The following is a 22,848-nucleotide window of genomic DNA, read 5'->3' as shown; positions in this document are numbered from 1 at the left end:
ATATGCTCCAAAACCCTCAACTACTTTCCCATATCCACATATGACCTAAACCCTAAGCCAAACTCGGTCCTACCGATTCTTCCTATCCGGCGCCACCGAGTTTCACTTGTCATTAGCCACTGCCAAACCCTAGCAATTCGGTCCTACCGATAGGGATCTCGGTCTCACCGAGATGGGGTTGCAAACTCTCTGTTTCCCTTTCGTAACTTTTCGGTCTCACCGAAAGAGCGAATCGGTCCCACCGAGATTGCAATGTAAACTCAGTGTTTCCCCTTTGTAACTTTTCGGTCTCACCGAGTTCCACTCGGTCTCACCGAAAGAGCAAATCGGTCCCACCGAGTTTGCCTGACCAACTCTCTGGTTAGCTAATTACCAAATTCGGTCTCACCGAGTTTGTGTAATCGGTCTCACCGAGATTACGTTATGCCCAAACCCTAACCATATCGGTCCTACCGAGTTGCATGTCAGTCCCACCGAAAATCTCTAACGGTCACTAGGTTTACATTTTCGGTCCGACCGAGTTTATTGATTCGGTCCCACCGAGATTGGAAAACTGTGTAACGGTTGGATTTTGTGTGGAGGCTATATATACCCCTCCACCTCCTTCTCATTCGATGAGAGAGCCATCAGAACACACACACCATTCCAACTCATATGTTCTGAGAGAGAACCACCTACTCATGTGTTGAGACCAAGATATTCCATTCCTACCATATGAATCTTGATCTCTAGCCTTCCCAAGTTGCTTTCCACTCAAATCTTCTTTCCACCAAATCCAAATCCTATGAGAGAGAGTTGAGTGTTGGGGAGACTATCATTTGAAGCACAAGAGCAAGGAGTTCATTACCTACACACCATTTGTTACTTCTTGGAGAGTGGTGTCTCCTAGATTGGCTAGGTGTCACTTGGGAGCCTCCGACAAGATTGTGGAGTTGAACCAAGGAGTTTGTAAGGGCAAGGAGATCGCCTACTTCGTGAAGATCTACCGCTAGTGAGGCAAGTCCTGTGTGGGCGATGGCCATGGTGGGATAGACAAGGTTGCTTCTTCGTGGACCCTTTGTGGGTGGTTGCTTCTTCGTGGACCCTTCGTGGGTGGAGCCCTGTGTGGACTCGCGCAACCGTTACCCTTGGGTGGAGCCCTGTGTGGACTCGCGCAACCGTTACCCTTCGTGGGTTGAAGTCTCCATCAACGTGGATGTAGGATAGCACCACCTATCCGAACCACGGGAAAAACATCCGTGTCTCCAATTGCGTTTGAATTCTCCAAACCCTTCCCTTTACATTCTTGCAAGTTGCATGCTTTACTTTCCGCTGCCTATATACTCTTTGCATGCTTGCTTGAATTATGTGATGATTGCTTGACTTGTCCTAAATTAGCTAAAATCTGCCAAGAACTAAAATTGGGAAAAGGTTAAGTTTTTATTTGGTCAAGTAGTCTAATCACCCCCCCTCTAGACATACTTTCGATCCTACAAGTGGTATCAGAGCTTTGGTCTCCATTTGCTTGATCTCCATAGCTTTTGGTGGTCATAGCCTTGGTTTCACAACCTAGGAGAGTATGGCGTCTAGCGAGGGAAATTATCACCGTAGAGGTCCTTACTTTGATGGTACTAATTTTGCTAGTTGGAAGCATAAAATGAAAATGCATATTCTTGGACATAACCCCGCCGTTTGGGCTATTGTGTGTGTTGGTTTGCAAGGTGACTTCTTTGATGGGAGAGAACCAAACCGTGAAGCTACCGCGGATGAGTTGAAGATGTTGCAATACAATGCTCAAGCTTGTGATATTCTCTTCAATGGATTGTGCCCCGAAGAATTCAACAAAATCAGCCGTCTTGAGAATGCAAAGGAAATTTGGGACACTTTGATTGATATGCACGAAGGTACCGACTCCGTCAAGGAATCCAAGTTGGATGTGCTTCAAAGCCAACTTGACAAGTTCAAGATGAAGGATGGTGAAGGTGTCGCTGAAATGTACTCTAGGCTTGCTCTCATCACAAATGAGATTGCCGGCTTAGGAAGTGAAGAGATGACCGATAGATTCATCATCAAGAAGATTCTAAGAGCCTTGGATGGAAAATATGATACCGTGTGCACATTGATCCAAATGATGCCCAATTACAAAGATCTCAAGCCAACGGAGGTGATTGGAAGAATTGTTGCTCATGAGATGTCACTTAAGGATAAAGAGGAACTTCACAACAAATCAAGTGGTGCCTATAAAGCCTCATGTGAAGCCCCTACATCATCAAGTGAGAAACAAGACTTCAATGAAGAATTGAGCTTAATGGTGAAGAACTTCAACAAGTTCTACAAGAGTAGAAGCAAAGATAGAAGCTTCAAGTCAAGGTCCTACAATGACAAAAGATCTTCTAGTCGAGAGCGAAACTGCTACAATTGTGGAAGACCCGGACACTATTCCAATGAGTGTACGGCTCCCTACAAGAGAAGAGAAGATTCTCCAAAAAGAAGAAGCAAAGGATCACCACCAAGAGAGAGAAGGAGTAGAGATGATCGTTATGAACGAAGATACTCACGGAGAAGCAAGGATTCGGAAAGGAAGGAAAAATCATCAAGGAGCTACACAAGACGAAGACATCAAGCTCATGTTGGTGAATGGGTATCCGGCTCCGACTCCGACAGCCACTCCGAGAGAAGTTATCACTCCGACTCCGAAGATACTCAAGATGAAGGTGTTGCCGGTCTAGCACTTGTGTCAACCAACTCCTACGACATATTTGACTCACCAAATGAAGGAATTGGAAGATGCTTCATGGCCAAAGGTCCTAAGGTAACACACCCCGAGTATGTTGATTTCAATAGTGATGAAGATGACTTGTTAGGTGATGATTTGCTTGTTGACAACTCTAGTGATGAATACTATGATGAAAGACCAATTAATCATGCTAATCAAGATAAAACGAATGACAATGATAAGGAGAAGATTGAGGCTCTAACTAAAGAACTAAACACTCTTAAGTTAGCTCATGAAACTATCTTCGAAGATCATCGAGAACTTTTAAGAGCTCATGAGAAATTACGCTTTGAAAAGCTCAATCTTGAGCAAGAGCATGAGTTCTTAAAGGCAATCAATGATGATCTCCGCAAGAAAAGTTCTTCTTACATTGCCAAGCGTTTACTCTTATCCACTTACATGCCTCAAGTCAAGTCTAGTAACAAGAAAGATTCTTCCTCTAGTAGTAACAATGATCATGTTAAATCCAATATTGTTGCTTCTAGTAGTTCTCTTGATTCCACTAATGATTCTCTTAGCCAAGTTACACTTGAGCAAGAAAATAGTTTATTGAAGGGAATTATAGAGAAAGGAGTGTACAAAAGCCTTGCCGGGAGTAAGCAATTCAAGGAAATTGTGCGTAAGCAAGGAATGCACCGGAAGAATCAAGGTGTTGGTTTTGAACGAAAGTTCAATGCCAATGGAGTTGAGTGGGAAGAAGATCAATACCCCAAGACAAAGTTTGTTCCTCAACAAGAGAAGTATACTTCTTTCAAGGGGACACAAGCTCAAGATGATCTTCCACCACAAGACTACAAGCAAAAAGGCAAGGACAAGCTTCAAGAGGAAATTGACGCATTTGAAGAAGCTCCAAAAACCTTAGTCAAGTGGATTCCCAAGACTACTTCAAGTTCCACTTCATAAAGTACGACTACAACTCCAAGGATTCCCATCAAGATGATGTGGATCCAAAATAAGAAGAACTAGAGAGTTCTTGAGGGTGACTCCGCCAACATACTTCACTCTTATCATTTTGGCAAGAACAAGTGCAATCAACTTCCACATCTTGCACTAGTTCAAGGAGTCACAAACCCTCTTGTTGGTAAGACAAGGGACAAGGTAACCTAAAAGTTTTCATGGACATCATCTTGTGTGTGCATCACTCTATGTCTATGGATATCCTTGTTTGTTCCTTGTGGGACTAACACATGTAGGTATTGAAAGTGCAATTCACTCAAATGGATAGCTTCAAGAGATCTACATCAACATTGAGCATCCACATCTTCAATATCTACATGAAGTCATCATCGACAAAACCCAAGGTTAGTTCATCCCTCTTAGGGGGGATATCACATCTAGGGGGAGCTTTACTCTAAGACTCGAGCTAAAGCAACCCTAAAAGATGTGAACACAACAATGCTTTATGTAAAAGTGGTAACCCCGCTTGAGCTTAAACGATGAGTATGACCTATGATCAAGTGTTCTCACTTGACTCCTAAGTCAATATACTCATATATAGATGACCTAGTCATCGCAAATTGCTTGATAGATGCTAGAATTGGTTGTGCATGCCTTGCCACATATTTCATTTGCCATTTTATTGTGTGAGCATGCTGGTTGCATATTTTACTCATTCGAGGACATCCACTTGTTGTTTTTGATTGTTTGGTTTTACTTTCTTTTGCCAAGTGGATGGACAAGAATGCCTAAGTACCTCCTCTAGCTATCTATGCTTTTCTCGTCTCAAATTCTATTCATGCTGCATCACAAAATTTGATCAAGTCAGATTCGAACCACTCTGTGTGAGGAGCGCTCGGAGTCCCCGATTTGTCATAGACTTAAACTTCCAAAACCTCTTTATGATTCTCGGTCTGACCGATACTCCACTTTCGGTCCTACCGAGATCATTAAGTTGATCTAGGTTTTCGATCTCGGTGCAACCGATTTGAACATTTCGGTCACACCGAGTTTCAGTAACTGCACGCAGTTATGAATCTCGGTGCCACCGAGTTGTTCCACTCGGTCACACCGACAGGGTCGGGCTATATATAGTCACGGGCAAAATTTTGGAAATTTCTCCGAACCCCTTCGCCCGCGCGATAGCCTGCTCTGCCCTCGTGGTCTCCGGATCGTCTTCTCGCCGCCAGCCGCCTCCAGTAGCTGGTCTTCGTCGCCGTCAACAGGAATTCTGCCCCGCCGTTTCCGCCGTAGCAAGTTCCCGCCGAACTAGGGTATGGACTTGATCTTTGTGCTATTCCTCAATCTGATTCCTAGCACATTGTGATCATATTGATTCTTGCCACGATTGAGACACTCCTATCCAGTCAAAACGATCATAGATTAGGTTTGATTCGAAAATTCCAGGTTTAGGTTTCCGCCGAAACCATCTCGGACCCACCGAGTTGAAAAACTCGGTCCCACCGATTTGGCTTATGCCATTGCACAAGTGAGACTCGGTCTGACCGAGAATTACTTATCGGTGTGATTGATTTTGGAACTCTGTGAAACCCTAGCAGTCTCGGTGCCACCGAACTGTGACTCGGTCCTACCGAGTTCACTAGTTTAGGTTCCAAAACTGCTTCGGTATCACCGAGTTTGAAAATTGGTAGATCCGAGATGATTTCAGTGAGAAACTAAAACTAAGTTTTTGGATCATTCTTTTGCAAAAATCTCTGCATTTTGTGATGCTCATCCTTTCTACCTCATCTATAATCTGTTCACAGGGTCAGCAGTCAGTTTGTAGCATGTCTGATCAAAGTGATAGCCAAAACATGTCAGAGCAGCAGGTGCACATGAGTGAGGGCACTAGTCCCTCCAGTTCTTCTGATGAAGGCAGCAGGAGCACTCCTAGCAACTTGCCAAAGGCTGCCACGAGATAGAGGAAGAAGAGGACTTCTGATTCCGAAGATGAGGACTATGTGGCAGAGGAAGAGACCACCTCCAAGAGAGTTGAGCCAGCTCAAGGCACAAAGCCAGGGCTAAAAATCAAAAGGCCAGCAGGCAGGCAGCCAATGTCAAAGGCCAGAATGTCAACTGAGAAGCCCATAGAGCCAGTTGCAGCTGAGAGCAAGAAAAGAAAGGAAAGGGTGAAGAAGACTGTGGCTAGAGTGCTTGGCAAAGCTTCCATCATGGAAGAGGAAGAAGAAGAGGTAGATGCACCAGCGCCCAAGGCACCCAAGCTAATGGGAGATGCCATAAAATCAGGGGGAGCTGCCTCCAAGGCCAAGCCAGCTCCAAAGCCAAAGCCAAAGAGGAACACAAGAAGCATTCCTGCAGCTGAGAAGAACAAGGCCCCAGTGCCTGAGACTGTTGCTGAAGAAGAGGAAGAGAATCTCCTAAGGAAGCTAAAGCCCAAGATCCCAGACCACAACGATGCTCATCCTGTGGCTGAGGATATGAAGCTCAGGAGAGATTCAGGGCTGAGGAAATGGAGAGAAGCAGACCCATACACTTCAAGGAGAAGGACAGCAGTTGACTACAGGTTTCACACCAAGGAGCAGCAGGATTTTTATGAGACTGTGCTGCTAGATAAGAAGCCCATTGTATGTGATATGAGATGGGTCGACTGGGAATATATCAAGGAAAACGAAGAGCACTATCCTGGAGTGCAAGACAGCTTCATAGCTTGTGGAGTAGCCGACTTTGTTGGGCAGAAGCTCACAAAGTGGAACGAGGAACTTATCATGCAGTTCTACTCCACGACACATTTTTATCCAGATGGAAGGATCACATGGATGTCTGAGGGTACGAGGTACCAATCCACTGTTGAGAAATGGGCAAAGTTGATCAATGCCCCAGAGGAGCATGACGATGACATGGACATATATGCCAAGAAGAAGATGGACCACAACTCAATGTCAGATATGTACAAGGAGATCCCAGCTCCAGCATCTACTTCAGCTCCAACTCCAGCGTCTACTTCAGCTCCAACTCCAGCGTCTACTTCAGCATCTACCGAAGCCTTCATCCTTGGAGTGATCCGGACTCCACCACCACCTGAAGATCAAGCCTGAGCGTCCATCTAGTGCTATGCATTTTCTAGGAACTTTTTGGTAACTTGTTGCCAAAGGGGGAGAAGATGTATAGATCATAGGCTTCGAGAGAGAGAGAGTGTTGCTTTTCTCTCTTGCTTTATTTGGTGGTTTTTTGAACTCGTTTGCTTTTGAGTGCTTGAGATACTACGTCATTATTTGTAAGACATTGATGATCATGTGTTTGATCATAAGCTACACTTAATGCTTGCTTAACGCTATTATCTTATCTATCTTATGTGATCATTCATTATTCTTGGTGATGAGTGCATGTATTTCATTCTTATCATTTTAAGCGCTCCACCAAGATGTATGTGACATGGAAGAGTAACCCATGACTCTAACTCCTTGTGCATTTGCAGTCCAAAGCAAATTTTAAATAAGCACAAATTTTGGGGGAGCTCTTACTTATCACATACTTCTCAAAGCGACGATATATTTCATGTTTATTATCATTTGTCGAAGCTTTGATCTATATGTTGTCATCAATTACCAAAAAGGGGGAGATTGAAAGTGCAACTATCCCTAGGTGGTTTTGGTAATTCATAACAACATATAGCTCATTGAGCTAATGCTATTCCAAGATGATTATTTCAGGAAAGCTCAATGATTGGCATGGCATGGATGTGAAAGTGGAACCCTCAAAATGCTAAGGACAAAGGATTGGCTCAAGCTCAAAAGCTCAAGACTCTTCATTTTATATTTTAGTGATCCAAGATCACATTGAGTCTTTAGGAAAAGCCAATACTATCAAGGAGGGATGAGGTGTTGCTTAATGAGCCTCTTGCTTCATGTGCTTAGTGATATGCTCCAAAACCCTCAACTACTTTCCCATATCCACATATGACCTAAACCCTAAGCCAAACTCGGTCCTACCGATTCTTCCTATCCGGTGCCACCGAGTTTCACTTGTCATTAGCCACTGCCAAACCCTAGCAATTCGGTCCTACCGATAGGGATCTCGGTCTCGCCGAGATGGGGTTGCAAACTCTCTGTTTCCCTTTCGTAACTTTTCGGTCTCACCGAAAGAGCGAATCGGTCCCACTGAGATTGCAATGTAAACTCAGTGTTTCCCCTTTGTAACTTTTCAGTCTCATCGAGTTCCACTCGGTCTCACCGAAAGAGCAAATCGGTCCCACCGAGTTTGCCTGACCAACTCTGTGGTTAGCTAATTACCAAATTCGGTCTCACCGAGTTTGTGTAATCGGTCTCACCGAGATTACGTTATGCCCAAACCCTAACCATATCGGTCCTACCGAGTTGCATGTCAGTCCCACCGAAAATCTCTAAGGTCACTAGGTTTACATTTTCGGTCCGACCGAGTTTGTTGATTCGGTCCCACCGAGATTGGAAAACTGTGTAACGGTTGGATTTTGTGTGGAGGCTATATATACCCCTCCACCTCCTTCTCATTCGATGAGAGAGCCATCAGAACACACACACCATTCCAACTCATATGTTCTGAGAGAGAACCACCTACTCATGTGTTGAGACCAAGATATTCCATTCCTACCATATGAATCTTGATCTCTAGCCTTCCCAAGTTGCTTTCCACTCAAATCTTCTTTCCACCAAATCCAAATCCTATGAGAGAGAGTTGAGTGTTGGGGAGACTATCATTTGAAGCACAAGAGCAAGGAGTTCATTACCTACACACCATTTGTTACTTCTTGGAGAGTGGTGTCTCCTAGATTGGCTAGGTGTCACTTGGGAGCCTCCGACAAGATTGTGGAGTTGAACCAAGGAGTTTGTAAGGGCAAGGAGATCGCCTACTTCGTGAAGATCTACCGCTAGTGAGGCAAGTCCTGTGTGGGCGATGGCCATGGTGGGATAGACAAGGTTGCTTCTTCGTGGACCCTTTGTGGGTGGTTGCTTCTTCGTGGACCCTTCGTGGGTGGAGCCCTGTGTGGACTCGCGCAACCGTTACCCTTGGGTGGAGCCCTGTGTGGACTCGCGCAACCGTTACCCTTCGTGGGTTGAAGTCTCCATCAACATGGATGTAGGATAGCACCACCTATCCGAACCACGGGAAAAACATCCGTGTCTCCAATTGCGTTTGAATTCTCCAAACCCTTCCCTTTACATTCTTGCAAGTTGCATGCTTTACTTTTCGCTGCCTATATACTCTTTGCATGCTTGCTTGAATTATGTGATGATTGCTTGACTTGTCCTAAATTAGCTAAAAACTGCTAAGAACTAAAATTGAGAAAATGTTAAGTTTTTATTTGGTCAAGTAGTCTAATCACCCCCCCTCTAGACATACTTTCGATCCTACAACCTGCCACTGTGAAAAAAAATATGATGAGGTTTACATGGGTCCCACCTTTCAAGTCCCAATGCCAACACCAACACGTACCTTGGCCCTAGACGGGAGGGTGAGGCAGTGACTGCACGAGGACGCTGGATAGAGATGAAGAAGAAGGTGACCTGCCTTGTGGGCCCGTGTCCACTGCATCATACTTTTCCACTGAGGCATGCGATGTCCATTGACAGAGCCTCACGGAGGCCAAATGGGGTTGTGACCCCCCTTCCAAAAGTTTTATTTTATTTTACTCTACTAAGCATTGGTATCAACATCTCACACTCATCCATGCGTTCCTCAAATCATCTGAAACAGTGTGTCTCTCCGTGACTCACCTCCATGGCTAGTGAAATTCTAGGTCTTCCTCCCAAGTCTCAATCCTCAATCTTTTTTTCCCTTCTCGTCTACTCCATCGATTCTTTAATTTCCAACCTTCGTTGTGCCGCCCGCTTGCTGCTGCACCAACAATGGCTACTTCTACATGCCACCGCGTCTGATTCCCTTCTCTTTATCTGGTGCTGCCACCGTGTGTTGCTTGTCACCGATCATCATCGGCGGCCTGATGTCATCGCAGTTGCGGGCATGCACGGCCCAATGCGACGACTATCGATGAGCTGAACAATGAAGTGCTTTTGAGGACTAAAGAAGCAAAGCAAGTTTATTTTTCAAATGTTCTTAAAGAAAATTGTTTCAGAGATGTTCAGATCATGTTCAAAGACTTGAATCAGATGTTCACTCAGTCAGTCATGTTCTGATTGCGTCGATTAACGAAATTTGATTTGGAAAAGCACTGGCGCTATTTGGATTTTCGTTTCAAGTACAAACCATGCAGTCCTTTTTCCAAAAAAAAAGAAGGAAGCAGCTATTGATTGTGTATTCATGCATATTTACTTAAATACTCCCTCCGTGAGGGAGTATAAAAGTTAAATGATGTAGGATGAATTTGCTAGACCCCCATGTTTTGAGGGTCCTTTTTGCAAGATCCCCTTTTCAATCTCCATCCCGAGCGAGAGCCACAGCCGCGAGAAGAGCAGAGCAGAGCGCAGAGAGGTCCCTCCTCCCCCTCACCGTCTCCGGCGATGCTGCTCCGCCTCCGCCCGCCGGCCGCCGCCGCCGCGGGCCTCTCGTCGTTCCTCCCCTCCGCCCCCTTCACCCGCCCCCTCCCCTCGCCGTCCTGGCGCCCGCGCCCGCGCCGCCCCCGCCTCTCCATCGCCGCCGCCGCCTCCACCTCCCCCACAGGAGGAGGAAGGGTGGAGTCGCTGCGGGAGCGGTACGACGTCATCGTGGTCGGAGGGGGGCACGCCGGCTGCGAGGCCGCGCTCGCGTCCGCCCGCCTCGGCGCCCGCACCCTCCTCCTCACCCTCAACATCGACCGGATCGCCTGGCAGGTCTCAGCCGAGCTCTGTTACGGTTTTCAGTTTAGGTTTCTGCAGTAGTGTAGTGGCATATCATTTTTGATTGGCAAATTTGCAACTGAGTTCATGCGCTAAATGGATGGATGCGAGCAAGCCAGGAGTAATGTTCACTGGGTTACCATACGTCACAGTGCAGTAATCTCAGCATAGTATGCTAATTGCCGGTGCCAAAACTGAGATGCATTGGTGGCAGCCCTAAGAGAAACACGAGAAAGCATTGGTGTCAGCTGACACCGATGCCTCCGTCCCTGCGTCGAATCCTTGCCATGTATTTGAAGTCTGTAATCAAGTTCTGTACACCCAGAATCGAGCCATTAAACCATGTGCTGCAAGAGTTGAATAATGTGCAATACTGTGATATGTTAGTGTATATCAGTTTTGTGATGTTGCAGGGACTCAAAGCGCAGCTGTGATGACTCGTTTTTTTCCCCTCTCTTTGCTATGTTATATACAGCCTTGTAATCCCGCCGTGGGTGGCCCTGCAAAGTCTCAACTTGTCCATGAGGTAGATGCCCTTGGCGGTGATATTGGAAAGATTGCAGATAGGTAGGAAGTTAAATCTGCTCTTGTTTATACAGACGAACCATTTCGTGTCTTTTGTGCTTGTGGATGGGGTGTTGGTCTGAGAGAGACTTTCAGTGCTACCAAATCAACAAAGATCTTTTGGTATGTACTCATTACCTCTTCTTCTGATAGGTGCTATCTGCAAAAGCGTGTGCTCAACAGCTCAAAAGGTCCTGCTGTCCGTGCACTGCGTGCTCAGACCGATAAGAGGGAGTATGCAATGGAGATGAGGAAAGTTGTAGAAAGGTCAGTATATACAAAAAAAACCTCGTGTATCATAACTTATAACTTGCACACTTAGTCAAAAATTTGTTTGACAAAAGTGGTTAGTGCTAAAGATCGATGTTCATTTTGGTGGCCTCTCATCTAAATCACGTATTTCATATATTCTTAGGTGGCCCTGACAGAATCACGATGTCACTATTATTTATGCTACAAAACATAGCGACCTCACTAATTTGGCATGTCATAGTGTTACTCCTGACCAAAGACTCTGTAGGTAGTACTATTTGACTAGATGAATATTTTTTCCTGCATATTGACTCACAGATTCGTAAAGGTGAATGCAGATTTTTATCCGTAACAACTGGAAAAAAAACAATGTGAAGGCTATTATGACATCTAATCTATATATTTGTTGTTGTTGCCGGCATATTTATTAGTCTGGTATCTTTCATGCTACTTACTTATTACTGCACATGCTATTTTCAGCACACAAAATCTTTTCATTAGAGAGGCAATGGCTACAGAAGTTATGTTAGGCAAGAATGATAGTGTTGAGGGTGTTCGCACTTTCTTCGGCATGGATTTTTACGCACCTTCTGTTGTACTTACCACCGGGACATTTATGAGTGGTAAGATTTGGGTTGGTAGGACATCAATGCCTGCAGGGCGAGCTGGAGAGTCAGCTTCTCAGGGACTTACTGAAAACTTGCAGCATCTGGGTTTTGAAACTGACCGTTTAAAAACTGGCACGCCACCACGAATTGATCGCAGAACAGTTGACTTTTCTAAATTGGAAGCCCAGCATGGTGATGAAGAGGTGTGTAGAACATATGATATTTTTTTTCTTGTGATTATATTTTCTTGGTTATCTGCATTGGGATATGCTGGGGTGGGGGGTCATTTCCCACTTTGGCTTGTATTGTTAGGGAAAACAACAGTATAAGTATGTCAAATTAAATAGTGCACCTTTGTACTAAGTTAATAAGCTTCTGAGATGGCTTGGTTAGTCTATATATGTTGAATGAAGTGTGGCTTAAGCTTAAGCTTGAGGTTCAAGCTGATGGTGCCTCTTGAAACAGGTAGGCTGGTTCAGTTTTGATCCTGAGTTTCACGTTGAGAGGGAACAAATGTGCTGCTATTTAACGCGAACTACAAAAGAGACACACCAGATTGTTACAGACAACTTGGATGAAACACCAACATATGGTGGCTGGGTTGAAGCAAAGGGACCAAGGTACTGCCCAGCAATTGAAGACAAGGTATTATATCATGGACATTTTTGGTCTGTGATTTCGTTTGACAAAAGATTGTGTTTTGACCTATTATGTGTAATCGACCTAAACTTGAAAAGATCATGGAAAGAAAAATTTGTTTCCCTATATAGACTAACTTTTTTGCCGATCACAGTCCGAAACATAACCGTATATTTGTTTGTTGCAGATTGTAAGGTTCAAAGATAAAGAATCTCATCAGGTGTTTCTTGAACCGGAGGGTAGAGATGTCCCTGAGCTATATCTGCAGGTCTCTCTTTGCCCCTCAATTTTGCATATTTTTCCTTTTCCACCAATTGTTTTCAGTCTGAGATTTGGTAGCACTTGTTCTTATCTATGTACTTTTTGTGTAAAAACGATATTTTCTGCATCATTGTGTTACTCAAAATCTACAACTTAGACCATTTGTACACCTCATACAGGGCTTTTCCACTGGTCTTCCTGAGAGATTGCAATTACCACTTGTGAGAACACTACCAGGACTGGAGAACTGTGTGATGCTAAGGCCAGCTTATGCTGTTGAATATGATTACTTGCCTGCTTATCAGTGCTCAAGATCGCTTATGACAAAAAGGTTTGAGGGCTTATTCTTCTCTGGTCAGATTAATGGAACAACAGGATATGAAGAAGCTGCAGCTCAGGTGTGTTCATTGCCTCTGATATGTCCATTTCAGGACATATGGTTAATTGAACCTGATTTCTGGATCCTAATCTTGCTCACTTTTATTACAGGGTATAGTTTCAGGAATCAATGCAGCTAGACATTCTGATGGAAAGCCACTAATCGTTCTTGAGAGGGAAAGCAGTTACATTGGGACTCTGATTGATGATCTTGTTACAAAAGATCTTAGGGAGCCTTATCGCATGTTAACAAGGTATGGGTTATCAATAGAACAGCTCTTGGTATTAATGCTTAAATGGTCTGATGGAAAAAGCATAATTGCAGGCTCATATATATTAAGACAAAGCAATGTGACATAGTATTTGTATTTAACAGTGAATATTAGAATCTGTATAATTCTACAAGGCTGCATGCCAACTTTTAGGGTTTGCCACTCAATTTGTTGGCATTCATGGATTTGCAAACTGATGTCTCACGAACACGTGGGTCCAGGGACCACATGTCAATGAGATATGAAGTAGCAAATCCTTGTGTGCCAAGGACAAGGAATGTAGTGGCAAGTTTCGTTCACCATAGAGTAACAATCATGATTCTCACCAAGGACTGCATCAGAAAGGGCTAGTTAAATGCATAGCATAAGATTAGACAAATGTTACAAAACTATGCTCGAACGATGTTATCGATTTTCGCGAAACTCGGCACGAGCACTGCTCATTCATTATGGACAAAAATTACAGCCATAATTACAAATCACTTGTTTTTTGAAGGGACAAGCCAGAACTTTACTGACAGCATGCTGTGATGTTTTATGTTGTCTAATATTGTCCATTAGAAGGAATCAATGAACTTACCATTTTATTAATCTAATGACTTTGAATCACAGTTTGACTGATAATTTTTGTTGTTGGCACTTGTGTACATTCAGTCGTTCAGAGCACCGTCTACTATTTCGATCCGATAATGCTGATAGTCGGTTGACCCCTTTCGGGAGAGAGATTGGTTTAATAGATGATAGACGCTGGGAGCTTTATAAGTCAAAGCAAGCCCGCATTAAAGAAGAAAAGGAACGATTGAAGCATACAAGAGTATCGGGTAAGCTTTATATACTTTCGAAGCTGCATTGCCACATATTTTATGCGAAGTTCAGAAATATTATATTATTATTGTTAAGATCTGTTCTCTTTGTGTATTTACAAGCATGGTTTCTGGTTCTATAATCAAGTATTCCATTTGCAGGAGTTGAATTTTCTGCCGAAGTTACTGCAGTATCAAACCAACCTGTAAAGGAGTCATCGACACTTGAAGCCATACTGAAAAAGCCACATGTACAGTATAAACTTCTGGACAAGCACGGATATGGAAATGAGCATTTATCTCCAATTGAGAAAGACTGCGTGGAGATTGATATCAAGTACGAAGGTTTCATAGCACGACAGCAGAGTCAGTTACAACAGGTAATTTGCTTATGGTCATGTCATTTTGTTCTGAATTAAATATGCATGGGGGCTTCTTTCAAGTGCAAGAGAAATGGTAAATACATGTTTAAGAAGCCTGGCAGTGATGCATATTGCACTTGTTGTGCAAGTATCTGTCGTTCTATGCATGTTCTTTTTCTCTGTCCAGGAACTTGTTTTAGCTCTTTTGTAGCTGTAGCTGATTCTGTACCTTTCTCCACTGTAATAAAGAATGTCGGGGTTTTAAGTTTTTTATTCTTGCTTTTTTTAAGAAAAAGACCAACTAACTCCATTGGCTTTGATAGGTTCAGTTATTTAATCCGTCTTGTTTGCTACTTGAAAAACCTGCCGACCCCTAATAATCGTTTCCCTCTTCAGATTATAAACCAGGAACACAGGAAACTTCCTGAAGACTTGGATTACCACTCGATGCTAAATCTATCCCTTGAAGCTCGAGAGAAACTTTCCAAGGTATGAGAAGCATCTGCTTGTACAGTATATTTACTCTTTCTGGAATAGCATTTAGAATATGTTCAAGAGCCTTACATAGGAAAACCTGCCAATAATAACCCAGGGGCATGCACTACTCAGTCCTTAATTTAGCAACACGCATGTTGTGTGCACTTCAGTCTTTTGTGATAAAATCGATGGTGTGGGAATCATAAGGTGCCTTCCTTTTTTGCCCAACATTTCCTCGAGATTTCAGCGCTACAAATTTGATCTGCGTGACCACATCCTGTCTGAACTTCCTGTCATGCACACACACACACACTGAACCAAGTGGTTAAAACCTTTCAACTACAGTGCTGTACTATTATAAGCAGGGCACGCCAGTTTTACGATTGCGTCCGATACAACTCATTTTTCGATGATGCATCTGCAGGTAAGGCCACAAACGTTAGGCCAGGCTGGCAGGATCGGTGGCGTGAGCCCAGCTGACATGACGGTTCTCCTCATCTCGATGGAAAGCACCCGCCGTGCGGCGGAGTACAAGCGACAGCAAGAAATGATGAGGTCCGTCGCCGCGGCCAGGGCCAATGCCAAAGCCAAGGCGGATGATTCTTCAGACGAGGTGGTTCATGCCAGCACCGCGTAACTGCACACACCCCTGGCTGTGACTGCTACAGGTAACCGAACAGCGACCCTCACAATAGAAGTTGCGGTTCGCGGGGCAGTGTGCCCCACGAAATAGAATCTCGCGGGGATGTAGCTGGAACGCAGCAGAATTGTTCAGGAGATGCTGAGAATGCATGTGCTATACCTGGACATCTACCTCTTTTCGATGGCCTGACGGAGTGGTTGGTGGTGCTGCCACAGTTCAGTTTCAGGCATGTGGATGACTGAAGCTTATTCGGAATGTTGGGTCCAGTGAGGAGACCATAGAGGGTCCGTTGCGCCCTTGCGCTTAGGGGTCAGTATAGGCACGAATGTAAAGAAAAGGCGACGACGATGAACCGATGCTCGCTGTTTTTTGTGTACATATACACATTTGTGTTTTTCAGATCCTGGAATGATGCAATGAAGCCATGCCGTTTATGTTTCAAGGGAGCTGTCATTAGAATTCACAGTTAGAAAAACATAATGCGAAGTAGCGCAATCTTAGTCACACAATGTGAACTGTTAACTCTCTCAAAACACATTGCTGAAATGAAGATCGATTAGTAAGTTGATGAAGTATCATGTAACCATGTACATGTATTAATTGGAGCATCACTGAAACATTTGCAGCTCCCCTCTACTGAGCAATGGGTAAGTCAGGCACCATCAGTAAAAACCTCTGCAAAACACCAACATTCTATCTAATCTACTCCCTCCGTCCGAAAATACTTGTCATCAAAATGGATAAAAAGAGATGTATCTAGAACTAAAATACGTCTAGATATATCCCCTTTTATCCATTTTGATGACAAGTATTTCCGGACGGAGGGAGTACCACCATAATCGTTCGTAGGAACCAAGGCCTAAACCCCAGAATGGACCAATGATCTATGTACACACAAAAATCTCCAGCACTACCCCCTCCTCTACCACCTCGAGTCACAAAACCCTCTGCAAAAACATGCCATCAGCCAAGATGTGGCCGCCGACGAACCTCGGATTCAGATCCATCATCTGTAGGCGGCCCGCGAGCTCCAGCGCCATTGGTCCTGATGCGCGCGTAGACCTGCAGGTTGCCATGGAAGAAGCCGACGATCTGCTCCAGCGCGGGGACGAAGCCGACCGGCAGAGTGGCCGAGGCCGCAAAATGGACATGCCTCACCACCTCGTCGTGCTTGGCCATCTCGTTGTCCAGTTTCCTCCTCATCTTGTGCAGATCAACGGTGTGATCACCACTGTTCTCCGGGAGCGCGACCATGTCGGTGCCGGTGCCCGGGCCGAGCTCTCGCTGCAGGGCCTCCCGCCTTTTGTTGTAGTCCCTGGAGGCGTGGTCGACCTTCCTCTTCTGCCGGTCCTCGTCCTCCTGCCTCTTCCTGAGCTCGTGGACTAGCTTGTAGAAGTAGTCGATCGACTTCAGCGCGTCGCTCTTGGGCACCAGATCGATGGCCCGGAACCAGTCGTTCGACACGACGAATATCGGCCGCGCGCCGAGCTTGCCCGGGGAGAAAGGCGGGGCGCCGTCTGGCGCGTCTTGCTCGTCCGGCACCTCGGGGAACCATCTCCTCAGCCATCCATTCAGTGCCTCCACATAAGACCTCTGCGAGCTGGTCCACTTGTTGAAGCAGCGGTACCATTTCGTGAGCTCCCTCTCCAGCTCCAGCGTGGCCAATGTGGCGGCGGCGGACTGGCTCACGGTCCTCGCCTTGAGCAGGTGCAGCCTGCTGTCCCTTATGGCCGACAGCTGCTTCTCATGGCATTCCAGAACTGCCTTCCACATCCTTCGCAATCTGTGTTTGATTGAACAAAAAACAAGAGCAGCAATGCGCGTGGTCAGTTTAAAGGTTTTGTTCTGTCAGACAATGAAGTTGTGGAACAACAACTGGAACCAGGAAGAGAGCTTCATCATACCCTTGAATAAGATCAACAAGTTGAGGGTACAGTTCCTCGTCCCGAATCTTCTCGATCTTCGACGAGAAGGCCTTGGCTGTTTTGATGTTGATGGTGATCTTCGACCGCAAGTCCCGCACCGACGATCTGGCTGTCTCTATCGCATCCGGCTCTGCCCCTTGTTCGTCTAGTGACTTCAGCCTGTTGTACTTCTTTTCATACAGAGCCCTCAGCTTCTCTTCATCCTAGAACAATCACCTAACCTTTTTCAACACATATTTGGGCAGTAAATAAAGAGATAATATGAATGGGCACTTGTAGCTTGTTGATGTGGCCTCAAATGTGCTTACCTTAACCTCCTGATATAGCTTCTTTTCCCATACACAGAGCTTCTCCAGGGTTGAACAGAGGCTTCCGTTGCGATTTTCTCTACCATTGGCCGATGAAGCTGAAGCGCTCGGCAACCTTGAGCACCTTTCCCGCTTTGGAACGCAGTAAGAAGAGGACGGCACACTAAGCGACATAGGCTCCATCACCCTGGAAGAGAAATCTGCAGAAACAACATAATATGTCAGTCACCTTTCAATGTACTTGCCCATGTAACAAAATTTCAGACATGTGTTGCTCCAATAAAACATTTCCATTACCCACATCTAAGAACTTTAGGCGCCGTCCGGTGAGGCACCTTCCCCACCTCGAGCATCCTGGAGACCTCATCGCCGCAATGCAGCGCCTCCTCGAATCGCTCCTTGACCTCCTCCATCGCCTCCACGACATCTCTCTCCCCATTGTGCAATGGCGAGAAGGACTCGCTGTTCAATGCCATGGCCGACTGCACTGACTTGCCGTGGCTTCCCCCAGCGCCATCTGCACCGACAATCGACACGGCCTCATCAGTCGCAGCACCCTTCTTCTTCCCATTGGAGCTGCCGCCAACAATGTCGCCACCATTCTCACCAAATGGCACATCCGTCTTCTTCTTCTTATTGGAGGAGTTGCCACCAGCAATGTCACCAAAGTTAGCACCCTTCAAGCTCACTGCATCGGTCCTGCCCCCTTTCTTGCTGTTCGAGCTGGAGCCGGCATTGCTCGGCACCGAATCGTTCCTTGACAGCGGCTTATCCGCCTCGGCATTGGCACCAGATGATCCCTTGCTCTTTGGCTTCACCTCAGAGGACTCGCCCTTGGGCCCAGCATTGGTGGTAGGACCAGGAGCTGGTCTCTTCCCCTTCACACTCTGATCTTCAACCACGGCTGAAGTTGATGGTTTTGCTGGCCCCAGCTCAGCCTCGTCCTCAAGCTCCGGGATCCCCTCCATCCTCCTCAGCTCGGCGTAATTGGCGTAATTGGGGCTGCTGGTGGGCAGATTCCGATTCCCGTCGGCGGCCTCGCCGGGCATGCCGCGCGGGTAGTCCTCCGGGAACTGGTCATAGGGCGTGGGCGTGAAGATGTCTAAGAAGTCCCACGGCGAGGCCTCTGGGGGCGGCGGCGTGGGCGGCGCGTGGCGCGGCCTCGCCTCCTCCGCGACCGGCTCGCCGTAGGGGCCGTACGTGTACGCGGGCCCGTAGCCGTAGCTGGCCGCGCCCTCGGCGTACTCGGCGTAGGGGTCCTCGTAGACCACCGTGGGCACGGTGGCGGAGTTCCTCATGTAGTGGCGGTGCTGCTGCGTCGTCGCCGGGGGCGGCGCGTGCCCGCGGAGACGGGCGCGCCGGGAGTGGTCGAGCGCGTGGAGGTGCTCGTCGTCGTCGGAGTCTGCGGTGTCGTTGTCGTCGGAGAGGGAGTGGGAGAAGGGCGAGACGGTGGAGGAGGAGGAGGCCGGAGACGGCGGGAGGCTCGACGCGGCGGCGGCGGAGGAGGAGGCGACGGCGGGCTGCTGCGGCTTGGGGTCGGGGGACGGCGGGAGGGTGAGCACGGGCGAGGCGGCGGGGTCGGGGGTGGCGGGGAGGAGCGCGGCCGCCGCGAAGCGCCGCAGCGCGCCGCCCACGGCGGCGAGCGAGCGGAAGTAGGCCGCGTGCGCCGCCGCCAGCGCGAAGCGCCTGTCCGCCGCGGCCCGGATCAGCGCCACCCGCTGCCGGCACACCGCCCCGGGGCCCCGCGGCCGCCGCGAGAACGCGGAGGACGAGGAAGCGGCGGCCCCCGTCGTGGCCCGTCGCAGCGTCTCCCTGGCCGCGGCGGCCGCGGTGGCCTTGAAGGCGTCGTGCGAGGGCGCGCAGCCCATGGTGGGGCGGCCACTCGCCGGGCGACGAGGAGGCGAAGGGAGAAGGCACCGAAAACCCTAGCTAGATGCGCAGCGGCGGTGGTGGGAGCCGGACGCGCTTTGTTTTTGTGGGCTCTGGCGGCTCGTCGGCGTCCATTACATATAAGGCGCGGCGCGGGGCGGGTCGGTGGCTCGGACGTGCGGCTCGCGGCCTCCTCCGTGCACTGGGAGGGGAGCGGCTCCGGCGCGGCGTCGGATCGAGCTGCGGCGGCGGAAGGAAGGAAGGAGGCGGCCGGGAAGGGATTTGGGATGTGGGATTGGGAGGGAGGAAAGGATGGAAGGAGGGAGACGAGAAAGGAAGGAGTGGTGGTCGCGTACAATTTTGCCCCTCGGCTTTTCCTTTTCTTCTGCTCCGCCCCCTCTCCTCTCCGCTTGCCTTATTTTTCTAGCGTTTGACCAAACCCGTGTTTTTTTTGGGGAAAAACTTTCAGTCTATTCATCTTCAATCATGGTAGTGCAACAAACACTAAAAATAATAAAAATTACATCCAGAGTGTTGGAAGATGCATTGCTCTTAACTTTCTCCGAGGTTGATGAAAGTTGTCACAGACGTCTTCGTAGTCGACTGAAACATATCATTCCTGAACGCACATTGGCGAGCACCAATGCCGAGCTCGAAATTGCCATCCTCCCAGGAAATGGCATGTCGCTCTAAACTATCAGCAAAAAAAAAACTTTTGAAATGCCACTCTCTTCAAGCAAACGTCAGCAGATGAGATTTTTTGTTTTTATGTCGGATGAGCAGGGATTACAACGAAAGTTTCAACCGGATCTACTCAATAATCCAGTGCTTCCCTAGCACCTTGATGGGCTGCATCATTCGCCTCTCTACCCTACATAGCGAAGATGAAATCCTTGAAAATTTAGGAAATAATCTTTCATCTCTCCGAAGATTCGGGAGGCCTCTGAGCACTCCTCCTCCATGTTTCATGGTGTTTTAAGACTCGGTTCAAGAAACACCATGCCACATGAGTTTGTCCGTGAAATGGCTACTTTTAAGACATGATCCAACGCGGTACCAACTTGGCCTACAAAGGATTCTATTGAGTTGTAGCCATGTTTTCTCGAGATTTTCTCCTGCCCGTGTTATCGTATCATTCGTGGAAGATAGCCGTTTTGCGTTCTATGTCGAACGACTGTTATGTACAAAATCGGGCTTAAACATACCAAACAAGGAAAAATCAATCAAAGATCACATCAAGCACAAATTTTTATTTTTTTTGCGAATACAAGTTATTAAGAAAGAAAGAAGTATACAATCACATCGAGCACAAGTTATTAAGAAAGAAAGAAGTATACAACCGTTGTGGCTCTAACATTTGATACATTGGCTGATCGTTGCTTCCATGCGAACAAAGTGCAAGCTTAGGCTTGACTATACTCGCACCAGCGGTAGGGCAGGGTGGGGAACATTATGCGCCGGTTCACTACATACATGCCTCATGTTCTTGGGCAAGAAATGGTGCTTGAAATAAAAACGCACAAAAATCAGATGTCCTATGTTCAAAACAAAGCAAATTCTTGGATGTCAACGGCAAGGCCAAGCTGGTAGGCACTGGCGGAGCTTCTGCAAGGCCGAACGGGCCGTGGCCCGCCCAACATTATGACATTTGTACACTATTTTCTTTTACTCCTAGGCACTGGAACATCATCCCGCGGACTGTTTAGTTCTATTTGGCCCGCCTGACAATCGGCCTTGATCTTCGCCGCTGTTGCTGGTAGGGGAGCGGGGATAACGGCGCGTCCGCAACTCATTCCGCCGGCGGTAGTGGTCGTTTGGTGATCTGGAGCGTGGATGTAATTTTTGGTAGTGTTTGATAAGGTGCTCTATACATTTGGTGAAATTATGTTGGCTCATATATAATTAAGAAAGAGAATGTGTGTAGTGGAAGAGCTAGTTTGGCGTGGCTGTGGAGGACGTATGTGCAAATGCGTCCGTACCCGCAGAAGGCACTTTGTGTCCCGTCTCTCACCAGCACGGTGGCGAGAGCACGCCGCAGCCACCCAGGCCCGGTTTAGGGTATAGGGTTTGGGGTTTTTAGGGTTTAGGGAGACTTGATCCTCTCTCTCTCAAAGTCGTCCGTACAAGTACAAGTAGACAGACGGTAACCACAACGACATCATCATCTCTTTTTCTCTTTGGAATCGAATCGAACGAGCGCGTTGTCAGCTTGTTACCCGATCGAAATGCATGCACGGATCCGAGACGCGATCGATCCACCACCACATATATTTCGGGTAAATCTTCACACTGAATAGACTGTGGTGGAGAGCTGAGCGATCACTTTGCGCAATGCCGTCAAGCGTGAATGCTATCTTCTTCACTTCCAAACGGGACGGGGTCTCTGTCACCCAAAGTTGAGCACTTTGCTTGCGTGCTGGTCGGTCCACGGTGGAGGAATGTTGAGCTTCTTCCCGTTACGGAGTAGGAGTACATGCAAAGCCCAAATATAGGACGGATATGGGGCGCCCGGGCACGCCCGCCACGTCGGACCCAGCCCATGCTGGCCCACCCGACCCCACATATATTCGTCCCCATCTGCTCGTCGGAGCAAACCCTAGCCACTTCAATCAACTCCCCTCCGCCCCCCGACCTCACCTTCGGCGGTTTCCGGCCTTCTCTGACATGACAGATAGCGAATCGGACCCTGACCAGTCCGGATCCGTCGATTGGGGTGTCATCCCGTGCGGGTTGGAGGAGGCAATGACAGTCCACATTGCACTCCACCGCTCCCGAGAGGACATCGCTCGGCCAACGGACAGATCTGTCCACTGCGACTCCATAGCGTCGACTCACCGGGCACTCGGGTCCTTCGGGGCTGGATCCTCGCGGTCCCGGGCCCGTATCGCAGCGGAAATGGCGGCGACGGAGGCGAGTGATGTGGCGGCGCGGGCGACCACAGAGGAGGAAGCCATCTGCGCCCGCATTGTGAAGAAACGGCAGCGCAGGAACATGGGTGCCCTCGCACGAGAGAAGAATTGGGCGGT

General features: G+C 47.5%; 2 protein-coding genes across 3 annotated transcripts; one reads left to right on the top strand and one right to left on the bottom strand.

Moving 5' to 3' along the window:
* The first annotated feature begins 10,080 nt into the window (after positions 1 to 10,080).
* On the top strand, positions 10,081 to 16,162 carry LOC123063522 (tRNA uridine 5-carboxymethylaminomethyl modification enzyme MnmG). Its single transcript, XM_044487331.1, has 12 exons — positions 10,081 to 10,455; positions 10,937 to 11,028; positions 11,179 to 11,292; positions 11,758 to 12,088; positions 12,351 to 12,530; positions 12,712 to 12,792; positions 12,965 to 13,183; positions 13,275 to 13,417; positions 14,090 to 14,256; positions 14,401 to 14,618; positions 14,997 to 15,089; positions 15,502 to 16,162. The coding sequence occupies exons 1-12, from the start codon at positions 10,147 to 10,149 to the stop codon at positions 15,712 to 15,714; spliced, it is 2,160 nt and encodes a 719-aa protein (XP_044343266.1). The 5' UTR covers positions 10,081 to 10,146; the 3' UTR covers positions 15,715 to 16,162.
* Positions 16,163 to 16,238: 76 nt separating this feature from the next.
* Positions 16,239 to 20,194, bottom strand: LOC123063521 (nitrate regulatory gene2 protein). Of its 2 annotated transcripts, XM_044487330.1 has the most exons (5): positions 18,561 to 20,194; positions 18,255 to 18,470; positions 17,954 to 18,153; positions 17,625 to 17,848; positions 16,239 to 17,503 (listed from the first exon to the last, which is right to left on the bottom strand). In XM_044487330.1, the coding sequence occupies exons 1-5, from the start codon at positions 19,819 to 19,821 to the stop codon at positions 16,684 to 16,686; spliced, it is 2,721 nt and encodes a 906-aa protein (XP_044343265.1). In that variant the 5' UTR covers positions 19,822 to 20,194; the 3' UTR covers positions 16,239 to 16,683. The 2 variants fall into 2 exon arrangements, with proteins under 2 accessions (XP_044343265.1, XP_044343264.1); XM_044487329.1 differs by having other exon boundaries at positions 18,255 to 20,194.
* Between the last annotated feature and the right edge of the window lie 2,654 nt (positions 20,195 to 22,848).

Source organism: Triticum aestivum, chromosome 3A (assembly GCF_018294505.1).
Source record: "Triticum aestivum cultivar Chinese Spring chromosome 3A, IWGSC CS RefSeq v2.1, whole genome shotgun sequence".
Classification (NCBI taxonomy): Eukaryota; Viridiplantae; Streptophyta; class Magnoliopsida; order Poales; family Poaceae; genus Triticum; species Triticum aestivum.
Note: the sequence above shows the minus strand (reverse complement) of the source record. Positions and strands in the feature narration are given on the sequence as shown.

What these genes read in the sequence shown, in the direction of transcription:
- LOC123063522 (XM_044487331.1), top strand. Translation starts at nt 10,147, where the DNA reads ATGCTGCTCCGCCTCCGCCCGCCGGCCGCCGCCGCCGCGGGCCTCTCG. An exon ending in ATTGGAAAGATTGCAGATAG is followed by an intron (nt 11,029 to 11,178) that starts GTAGGAAGTTAA and finishes TTCTTCTGATAG; the next exon opens with GTGCTATCTGCAAAAGCGTG. An exon ending in AGCAGAGTCAGTTACAACAG is followed by an intron (nt 14,619 to 14,996) that starts GTAATTTGCTTA and finishes TTCCCTCTTCAG; the next exon opens with ATTATAAACCAGGAACACAG.
- LOC123063521 (XM_044487329.1), bottom strand. Translation starts at nt 19,821, where the DNA reads ATGGGCTGCGCGCCCTCGCACGACGCCTTCAAGGCCACCGCGGCCGCC. An exon ending in GGCGCCTAAAGTTCTTAGAT is followed by an intron (nt 18,154 to 18,254) that starts GTGGGTAATGGA and finishes TTGTTTCTGCAG; the next exon opens with ATTTCTCTTCCAGGGTGATG. An exon ending in CTTGTTGATCTTATTCAAGG is followed by an intron (nt 17,504 to 17,624) that starts GTATGATGAAGC and finishes AATCAAACACAG; the next exon opens with ATTGCGAAGGATGTGGAAGG.